Raw genomic sequence first — 11,080 nt, 5'->3', positions numbered from 1 at the left:
CGTTCGTTTCAAAAATTTTGTGGACGAGATATTAAAAAATGTAATTTGGGATTCCTAAATCTTATACATTTTTATGGATCCGGTGACATTCTAAAAAGCTGATTTTTATACGTTTTTGCCCCAAAATGTGTGCCAGAATGCACCAAATCAATTCATTTTTTCTAAAATTGAACCCTTTCAGACCCTTCATATTTGACGCTTGCACCTCCACAGAGTAGCCAAACTTTGAATTCAGGTTCAACAATTGTTCCACCATTGAGTCATTCTGGCCCCTATTTGTACCACCAGTCCAGGAAGACTCGCGCCGCCACTAATTACACTCTGATTCTGTTAGATACAATTTTCTATATTATCATTATTATACGACTTCATAATTAATATGTAATCATAAGGTCAAAAAATTACGGTCTTAGCTTTTATAGCCTACTTTGTAAAAATCCAAACAAGATATCATTTTCCCTTACATCCAGCCAATGCCATTGTTGGAGTGTTTTGAAAAACACGTTTCTACTTGATATTTAAAATTGAGTTGATTCGGCGTGGTGATCTTGTGGTCGAAATGGCGTTGTGTCGATATGTCCGAAGGGAGACAACTCCTTAAAAAAAACATGGCGGAGTATTTAGAAACCGTTAAAGAGTCTGCTGAATTTTCCAAGTTATTGAATGACTTTAAAAGGTGAGCTTCTTGAAAAGCCGACTGTTTCTTCAGAAATCTAAGGTCAATATTTTCCTATTGCTTTTGTTGTAAATTATTTTACCGTTAAGCCATAAATTCGATTTCGGAGTAATATCTTATATGGAAATACAATGGAACCAAACAACAACTACTTCCAAACATAAAATGACATGAACTTCTGAAGAGAAAACTATCATTGAAATCACAGTAAATTAAGTCTGTGTAGGTGAGTAGGCTTACCTGTAAATATTTGCTTTCTACTTCTCTTTCCAGTCAGCTGATTGTTGTTCACTTTGCTGCTAACTGGGCACCACAATGTAAACAGATAAATGATGTGCTCACAGAGTTGAGTAAGAACACCAAAAACACAAAAATAGTTCAGGTAGGCTAAAGTTACAAGATTCTGAATTAATGTGGTAATAATCATATTCTATATCATTTGTTTACAATTTCTGTCAGAAACTTGCTGATCATAACCTCTCTCTCGTTGTTTAATATACAAGATTTAAGTATTTGATTAATTCCATCTTCTATCTAGGAGTAGCCTGTTGAACATTTAGACATATCATTATCGGTATTAGTACTTGTAATTTCTTTCTATGATTATAGCTTGAAGCAGAAAATGTTCCAGAAATATCACAGAAGTATGAAATTGTTGCTGTTCCAACAGTTGTATTTTTTAAGGTAAACTTTTATAGAAAACCCACAACTGACACAGAATTTCTACTTTAAATTCCCTTATTTATCGTCTTTTATTTGATGCTATTACATTTAACAAAATACACAAATTTTTCATGGCTACCGGTACATGAGGTGTTCTCTCTCCATATATCTCATGGATTAAGAAGCTTTTCTGCTCTTCGTGGCTAGTACCTTTACTCTTCATGGCTTAAGGGCTAGTTGATTTTTCAACATGGTTTCCTTATCATTGAGTGATATAGTTTGGATGGGCTGACCTGCAAAGAGGATGTAGTCCTTTTATCTGACATTGAATTGAAGTCAAATTTACTGCAATTCAACCAAAACAAATGTTTTTTTTTTCTTTCAGAATGGTGAAAAAGTAGATAGATTAGATGGTGCTAATGTGGCTGAATTAAGTAAAAAAGTTTCTAAATGGTCAAGTGGATCACAAGTTGTTACATCAGAACCACCCAAACAAGTGAATAGCATTCATTTCTGTCTTAGATATGGAGAATAACTGTAATCAAGAGCACTATTGATAGCTCTAATTGATCAGTATCAATTAGTAAGAGAAACTATTTAGACAACTGTTGTAGGCATATATGTCGTTTTTTCTAGGATCTAAACACCAGGTTAAAGAATTTGATAAATCAAGCTAATGTCATGTTATTTATGAAAGGATCACCACGAGAACCTAAATGTGGTGAGTTAACTTTATGAAATGGATGAAAGGTTTTTAGCCTTTAAAAGGGTGTCACAGTGTCTTTGATACTGTTAACAAATTCATTATTGGCTTCAGCTCAAGGCACAGCATTCATGATTTATTTTTATTGCTGATTGTGCAGGATAGCTTTTAAATATTACAATCTGTATGGGATAATTTTAAAATGTCAACAGTTGTGAGTCAATAATTTCTTCCATTAAACATGAATTTACAGGCAGAACATGTGAAGGCATACTTACCTTTTCATTATCTTCTGTAAGGTTAGTAGTACATAAAAAATACATATGAATTTAACATTCATTCTGAGATTTTCAATATTTTACACCATTCGCATGAATTGTTTCTTATTTTCAGATTATGTGCATGTTAATTTAAAAATATAACTTAAAATGACTCTCCACTTTCCATGATTTCCACTTTTAGCAGACAGATAATACAGCTATTAAATGATATAGTTGTTGAAATGATTATTAAATGTTGATAATGATTTGTTATGTAGGGTTCAGCAGACAGATAAAACAGATATTAAATGATATAGTTGTTGAAATGATTATTACATCTTGATAATGATTTGTTATATAGGGGTTCAGCAGACAGATAATACAGCTATTAAATGATATAGTTGTTGAAATGATTATTATATCTTGATAATGATTTGTTATATAGGGTTCAGCAGACAGATAATACAGCTATTAAATGATATAGTTGTTGAAATGATTATTACATCTTGATAATGATTTGTTATATAGGGGTTCAGCAGACAGATAATACAGCTATTAAATGATATAGTTGTTGAAATGATTATTATATCTTGATAATGATTTGTTATATAGGGTTCAGCAGACAGATAATACAGCTATTAAATGATATAGTTGTTGAAATGATTATTATATCTTGATAATGATTTGTTATATAGGGTTCAGCAGACAGATAATACAGATATTAAATGATATAGTTGTTGAAATGATTATTACATCTTGATAATGATTTGTTATATAGGGTTCAGCAGACAAGTTATACAGGTATTAAATGATATAGTTGTTAAAATGATTATTATATCTGGAAAATGATTTGTTATATAGGGTTCAGCAGACAAGTTATACAGATATTAAATGATATTGTTGTTGAAATGATTATTATATCTGGATAATGATTTGTTAAATAGGGTTCAGCAGACAAGTTATACAGGTATTAAATGATATAGTTGTTGAAATGATTATTATATCTTGATAATGATTTGTTATGTAGGGTTCAGCAGACAGATAAAACAGATATTAAATGATATAGTTGTTGAAATGATTATTATATCTTGATAATGATTTGTTATATAGGGTTCAGCAGACAAGTTATACAGGTATTAAATGATATAGTTGTTGAAATGATTATTACATCTTGATAATGATTTGTTATATAGGGTTCAGCAGACAAGTTATACAGGTATTAAATGATATAGTTGTTGAAATGATTATTATATCTGGATAATGATTTGTTATATAGGGTTCAGCAGACAAGTTATACAGCTATTAAATGATATAGTTGTTGAAATGATTATTAAATGTTGATAATGATTTGTTATATAGGGTTCAGCAGACAGATAATACAGATATTAAATGATATAGTTGTTGAAATGATTATTATATCTTGATAATGATTTGTTATATAGGGTTCAGCAGACAGATTATACAGATATTAAATGATATAGAAATGATTACTATATCTTGATAATGATTTGTTATATAGGGGTTCAGCAGACAGATAATACAGATATTAAATGATATAGAAATGATTATTATGTCTTGATAATGATTCGTTATATAGGGTTCAGCAGACAGATAATACAGATATTAAATGATAATCAGATTGAGTTTGGTTATTTTGATATATTAACAGATGATGATGTCAGACAAGGTAAGATGTTACTGTGCTAATAATTCTTTTCTTTTTATCCAATAAACCATAGACTGTGTCCTATAGAGACTGGGAACTTCACAGGACATTCTGTTTGTCTGAATGGGACAAAGGCTGTGTGGGCTATAGACCAGGCTTGTTAAAAGGGCATTCTGCTTTTTTGTAAAACGTTTTCATTATCAAAAATGTTGTAAATTATACATGAAAATATCTCTAGAGTATGCTATTTTGACCTAGTTTTGGTGTTTGGCCTTATAATGTCTGGATTGTTTTTTTAGTTAAAACTTTCAGATACATTAAAGGGCACCTTTTTCCAGATTTCGGTGTATAGTTTTCACAAATATGAGCAAAAAACCTATAAGAGTTCACAATACAAGCCCTGTTAAAATGTCCTTCATTGCACACCACATGTTGCTTCTGTACCCTCTCACAATGATAAGATTTTGTGATTGTTTTTAAAGGTTTAAAGAAGTATTCAGACTGGCCAACATACCCTCAACTGTATCATAATGGTGAATTGCTAGGTGGCCTAGATATAATCAAAGAATTAGTGGAATCCAATGAATTATGTAGCACTTTAGGTGTACAAGACAAACCTAGTTTAAATGAAAGGTAGAATTTTCATCTTCAATTATGTCCCCTGTGTTATAACTTAGTTTAGTAGAAAATTTTTTTTTTTTTTTTTACATGCTCTTCCATTTCATGAGGTATAGACCAGTATATCAGTGGACCAGTCAAGCTTTGAATCCTAACCGGCCGTACATATATTTATACACGACAAGGACAACTCAATGGTTTTTAATCTTAGACAATTTTTAAAGGGATGAAGGTGTCTTTTTCCAACAGAGCCCAATTTCTGTTTTCTATTTCACTATTCAGAATTTTAATCTGGCATTAAGTTCTACTACAATTATTAAACATTAAAGTGATACATATGTATGTTTTATTTAATCATGTTTTTGCCAGATTAAAGTCTATAATCAACTTAGCCCCAGTGATGATATTTATGAAAGGTAATCCAGAAACACCTAAATGTGGTTTTAGTAGAACATTGGTAGATTTATTAAATTCTGAAAGGTAAGAATATGTCAATTATTCAATATCAGAGACCATTTAAGGACTTTAAGAATATTTTGCCTGGTATTCTATGTTGTCTGAGACTGTTAAGTTATTTTCATCATGTATGATCATTTTGAGATTTAATAACAGGAAGCATTTACTATTTTAGTGTTAATTAGAAGTTATGTTCTATTGGAATAGGGCAAAGTGGATGTGTTGGCGTGATGATTGGTTTCAAACATAACTAAATTTCATTATAATAATGATAACTTTTACATGAATGACATATCAAGGAATTCTGACGTTTTCTCTTTTAGTTTTTAAAGGAACATTCTGCTTTTTTGTGGGTAAAAAAGTTTTTGCTCAAATTTGTGAAAATTTTACACCATTAATATATCTGAAAGTTTGAACTAAAAACATCCAGTCGGTAATTTTTAATGCCAAAACTATTTAAACGCATAACTTAAGTTTACGTAAACTTTTTATGCTTTTATGGAAGCTCAATTTGATCATGTAGATACATAGATATAAATAGCATACTTAAGAAGTATTTTCAGATATCATGTAAGACGTTTTTGATCATGAAAATGTTTTACAAAAAAGCGGAATATCCCATTAATACCGGATTTCATGATTATCAGACACACCCAAATCTCTCAGTCCCAAAGATAAATGACATATCATGAATTTCTGACAGTTCCTCTTTCAGTTCTTAATATTGAATTTCATGATTTTCAGACACATTCAAATCAACTAGTTCCGATACTGGACTTAAATGACATACAAATGTTCTCTTTAAGGAAGGAAGCATTCTGTGCATTATTTATATAATTCCTTATGATAATCACCAATGATATCTGATTTCTTATAATTTCAGTATTAAATATAAAACATTTGATATCCTAAGTGATGAGGAAGTCCGGCAAGGATTAAAGAAGTATTCTGATTGGCCAACGTATCCTCAGGTTTATGTGAAAGGTGATTTGATTGGTGGATTAGACATCATTAAAGTAAGTTATTTTACATGATTTGGAATCGGTTTATGTCATTCTGTGTTTATGGAAAATTTGAGAGAGCTTTTAATTGGACTTCATTAAAAATACCCACATGGATAAACAAAGTGGCGTGCGTCTTCAACTTCATTGTCATAAGGTTGGAAACAATGGGCTCATGGTATCACAAACAAATTGATTACCAGACATCTGAGTTGAAGACTTGGAATTTTGAAATCTTTATAATGATATAGGAAAAGATATAAACTTAACCCACCTTTTAATATGTATAGGTTAATGAACAAAAGCAGTCCAATAAGTTCAATAATGATCGTAAGACAAGGACCGAAAAGAAGCTCATTTCCCATCTGGAAATTTCACAAATTTGGCTGAAAATGGGCCTCTGTAAAAGCAAATTTTGAAGACATAATATGCGTATGTTTATATATTGATCAAAGCAAAGGCATTTTAAGACTAACAGTACAATTTTTAGGCTGCTATTCCAATTCTCATAAAAATAGTATAAAAATTCAAAAAACTTTTTAATTTGGTCAGACAATAATAATTCTTCAATGGTTGTCATTTTCTTTCAACCAGACTTAGGACAGTCTAAGACTATCATACTGTTTTGAAGTTAATATTTCGATTTATAAAAAATTATAGGCGAAATGCGATTCGGTAAACATTACTAGAATATACTTGATTTTTTGTGGCCAAAACATCAGAGTCAATCATGAGTAAAATTCCAAAATAAGTCAACTCCATTTATTGTAAAGTAACCCCAAATGGGTATTATCAATCATGTTATGACGTCACAATTTGCCGCCATACTAAAAATAATGTACTCAATGCACAATGCCCGTACCAGTAAGTTGGATATCGGTCCACAAAGATCAAAGGGTGACGTCACATCTGTATTTTAAACCTAAATATGATTATAGAATTTGATACACTTAATTGTTATTTATAGATATTATAGATATCATAAAACCCTTGGGAATTTATATTCTAAATATAGTCAGTTATAAATATACCTTACTCTATCAACAGCCCGTGGAAATTTAAAAAAAGATCTAAGGGTTTTTTTTTAATTCTTTTATTTGCATCAAACTACTTTCAAATTTCTGTAATACCTTATAACGGGATATAATTGTTTATGCTCTTGTTATACTGACGGTCTCAGCTTTCTGTGCGTGTCACCATTTGAAATTAAAATCTGAAATAAAGCTACTGATAAGTGATAACAGTAATAATATAAGTTTGATATGCTAGAATTGACTATTTATTTATTCATTCATTCATTTATTCATTTATTCATTTTTTGATTTATTTATTTTATTTCAGGAGTTAAAAGAAGGTGGTGAATTACAGAGTACATTTAATCCTGAATGAATATTGATAACAATGATTGTAAACAATAACAATAAACAAATACTATACTCACTCATATCAATATTTATTTACTAAAAATACCTTATAGAGGTCTATATAAATATAGTTATATAAATATTTACTTTATCAGCTGAATCAGGCTGTTGATTTGTCTCTTTTTTCCGGACATGACTCAATTCAGCAATATGACAATATGAATCAGATCTTGTGTACCTTCAAATAATTATAAATTTGTTGAACATGATCCATACTGTTTATGTATTGTTATCCGTCATTAATATAAGATATTAATTATTGAACATTGAACAGAGAGGCAGCCCACACACCCCTGTAATAATGGGGCTTCCCCACAATGACGTCTGAAAATAATGGAAATCACCTGCGGCACAGCTGCGTTTCACCGGACAGAAAGTCCCGACATATAGCAACACACCGCAACAGCATGTATGTGTCATGTCAAATGCATACCCTTGTTTGTTTCGATCCGGTGAAACGCTCCGTTGAAATGAACGCATCGCATCGCCACATCGGACCACGAACCGCATGTATGTGTCTTTAGCTTTACAAGTAATACAAAGCTATGATACATAGTTCCCCCTTGCCCCTTTTTAATGGATACAATCAGATCTGTGTGGTGTTTGCAAAACTTTGGTCAAAATTTCCCAAACTATGACTAGAATGGAAAAAAGGTTTTTGTGAAAGCTTTGTTTCTAATAAAAAGCCATGATTGTGAAACTTCCTCCTCCCCTTCCCTCTTTTATATGGATACAATTTCCATTTACGCATAGTTAGGTCAGAACTGAGAGGTGTTTCTTTCTGTATGTCTATATGCATTACCTAATGATTGTAATAACACTATATTACAGTCAAGTTTTAAATTTCTTCACGGGTAAATGCATCTATATTTTTCTGTGGATGAAGTGATCATAATAAATAACCTTAAACCGAAACAATTGTGAATAAACAATCATATTTTTGGGGGGAAGAAATATCGTTTGTGGGTTCGCAAATAAAAATATCGATTAAGGAAATTCCCCCAAAATGAATTTTTATATTTTTGCAGAAATTGGATACCTATACATTAAATATGAAGACATCTAATCAACCAAATCTAATGACTTCTTTTGTTTCGTCAACAGAGGAAGTAGATCAACATCCGTACAATAAGATATAAAATCATTCACATTCAGAATGTTGTTTATTATTGCCTTTTAACTGGTTCTGGATAATTTTATTCTGATTCCAAACATACCTTTAGACGAAGATCATCAACCAATTTTACCAAGGACAACAACTGACTGCGAATTTTAATTTTGATAGCTTGCAGAGGACTCTCAACCAAACTAGATAGATTTCATCCAATTTTAGACGTACATTTTCATCTGATTGCAAGCAGATTTTTAGCCGAATCCAGATAGATTTTCGACAAAATTTACCAAGAACATCAACTAATTCTGAATATTAGTATATTGATAGCTTGCAGAGGACTCTCAACTAAATCTAGATAGATTTTCATCCGATTTCAGGCGTATTTTCATCTGATCTTTAGCCGAATCCAGATTTTCAATCAGTTCTGACTCTTGACTTATTTCAGAGAGATCTCAACCAATTTCAGACCTGCTTTCCTCTGATCACAGGCAAACTAATTGATCTAAAAATAATTATGGGTAAATATAATGAAATTGTCGATGAAATTATTCAAGTAGTTAAATTCTGAGGTTCGATGTAGGGTTCAATCTAGCGGCAATAGCCATTATTTCAGAGCAATAGATTACCAGAATCATTTTGTTCAATTGTGGTCTTATCATCATGCAGCAAAATTAACAAAAAAATGATTAATAATTTCTCAATTTTTTTTCAGTGTTTTTAATATTTTACATTGTATTTACCGCAAGCCAAACACCTTCCGTTACAGCCAACAGTATTGAGCGACATCCCGAATTGGAATTTTGTGAAATGAATACAGATTTAAAAAGTGTGATATTCTCTCCATGTACCACAACCATTGGATCACTTGAACAGATGCTGGATGAGGATTGTCAAGAAGAATATTCTTATGACCTATGTTCCGACACAGCTCTGATGCGTTTATTTGTAGAGGGTCAGGTTAGAAAAATGCGAAATAAATACGTAAGTATAAATGAAATAATCAATTTCGTACATAACCCTTTTTTCAAAAACTCCTTTTCAAAATAATTTTCGATACCTGAACACCCATTAATAGCGATGTCCCCTGTAAATATGAGGACATTTTCCCCTCTATCAGTTGCATTGTTTGTTACGAACACGACGAAATGTTTTCATTCTGAGAAGTGACACGAACAACTATATTTAATTAACTACGTTCGGGGTGACATCATTTCATAGGCTGCAAACATTATGGCATGGTGTTCACAGACTTCCTGTCGTGGTCTCTGATCGGCTGTATTCGCTGTCAAACCGCCGCATCTACAAACTTCCAAGATGCAAGAAAGGTGATAATATTACAGTCCAGTTATAAGTACGAAGTTTGTAAAAGCTTGACATTGTGAAAATGAGATGTTCATTACTTTGAAGCATTTATATTTTTCTGTAAATCTGCTATTTCAGTAATGAAGCCAAAGGAGGGACAGAGGGGGCGGCTGCTCCCCTCGCAGCCACGAAAGCATGTTTTTTGGGCAAAAATCTCATAAGTAGGTTAGAGATTCGGGCAATCTCAGATATCGCGCTCCCTCTCGGGCGTAAACCTGGCTCCGCAACTGAGCTGATGCTATCAAATGATTATATCTTTAATGATATGTTTGTATTTTATTTAGTATTATAGACTATATGAAGAAGAACGTGGTCTATTGGAATATTTTAATACAAGTTTGCCAACACAAGCCTCTTTAAATGTAAGTTTTCTATTGACAGGGTCACAGAATCGTAAATTTCTTCCAAGTCTCACAACATATGTAATAATCTTGGAAGTTTTGAACTGTTTTACCTCCATGTTTTCACAAATTCTGAAACTCTCCAAATATCCGAATTAGTATGGCTTGTTTTTCATGGTTTAGCAATCTAGTCAAGCGACCAGTTTCTAATTCGTATTTGTCCACATGGGCTGAATGTTAGACAGGACCAAGTTACTTCGGTCTAATGCAGCCGATTTTGACCAATTTACAATAAAGATATTTTCATTATTATTAAATCACACGAGAAGAAAGGGAATGGTTCATTTTCAAATGTTGACTGCTGAAAATGAGCTCTATGGCCTCCATACGGTAAAAATAAAACGATTATCTCTTTTTAATGGTAAATCAAATGCAACCTTATCTTTTGTAGGTTTCAAAAACATACGAAGATTTACAGGAATATTTTATAGCTCTGACATGTGCGGGAAAAGCTATGGACGATCACAAATTGTACGTAACTATGTCAGATAGTAATGTGCTGTGTGACGTGCTTCAAGTGACGAATCAACTTCTATGTAACATCGATAGCGCTGGGGAAGTCATCTTCAACAACAAGCGTCATAAAGACTCTCATTTAAAATGCCACCATGTAAAGAGACACGATTCGTCCATAAGTGAACTATTATTTGTAAATGTTTTGTCAAGTTTCAGAAGTTATCTGCTCTCTATGAAAGTTAGGTGCAATGCTCAGAATGTTTGTGACGACGACTACTAA

The 11,080-nt window shown here is 31.9% G+C and overlaps 2 protein-coding genes across 2 annotated transcripts; both read left to right on the top strand.

Moving 5' to 3' along the window:
* Nucleotides 1-608: 608 nt before the first annotated feature.
* Nucleotides 609-7,483, top strand: LOTGIDRAFT_238952 (hypothetical protein; the record flags this gene model as incomplete). The annotated part of the gene is made up of 10 exons (XM_009052055.1): nucleotides 609-676; nucleotides 950-1,058; nucleotides 1,286-1,360; nucleotides 1,725-1,835; nucleotides 1,976-2,060; nucleotides 3,900-3,989; nucleotides 4,451-4,601; nucleotides 4,956-5,066; nucleotides 5,926-6,058; nucleotides 7,385-7,483. 10 exons carry the CDS (start codon nucleotides 609-611, stop codon nucleotides 7,430-7,432), a joined length of 981 nt encoding a protein of 326 aa, XP_009050303.1. The 3' UTR covers nucleotides 7,433-7,483.
* A 301-nt stretch (nucleotides 7,484-7,784) lies between these two features.
* On the top strand, nucleotides 7,785-11,080 carry LOTGIDRAFT_174022 (hypothetical protein; the record flags this gene model as incomplete). Its single annotated transcript, XM_009052054.1, has 4 exons — nucleotides 7,785-7,977; nucleotides 9,294-9,562; nucleotides 10,228-10,305; nucleotides 10,736-11,080. The coding sequence occupies 4 exons, from the start codon at nucleotides 7,785-7,787 to the stop codon at nucleotides 11,078-11,080; spliced, it is 885 nt and encodes a 294-aa protein (XP_009050302.1).

The sequence above is a fragment of the Lottia gigantea genome (assembly GCF_000327385.1).
Source record: "Lottia gigantea unplaced genomic scaffold LOTGIsca_179, whole genome shotgun sequence".
NCBI lineage: Eukaryota > Metazoa > Mollusca > Gastropoda > Lottiidae > Lottia > Lottia gigantea.
The sequence above is the reverse complement of the archived record's forward strand: the minus strand, read 5'-3'. Positions and strand labels throughout refer to the sequence as shown.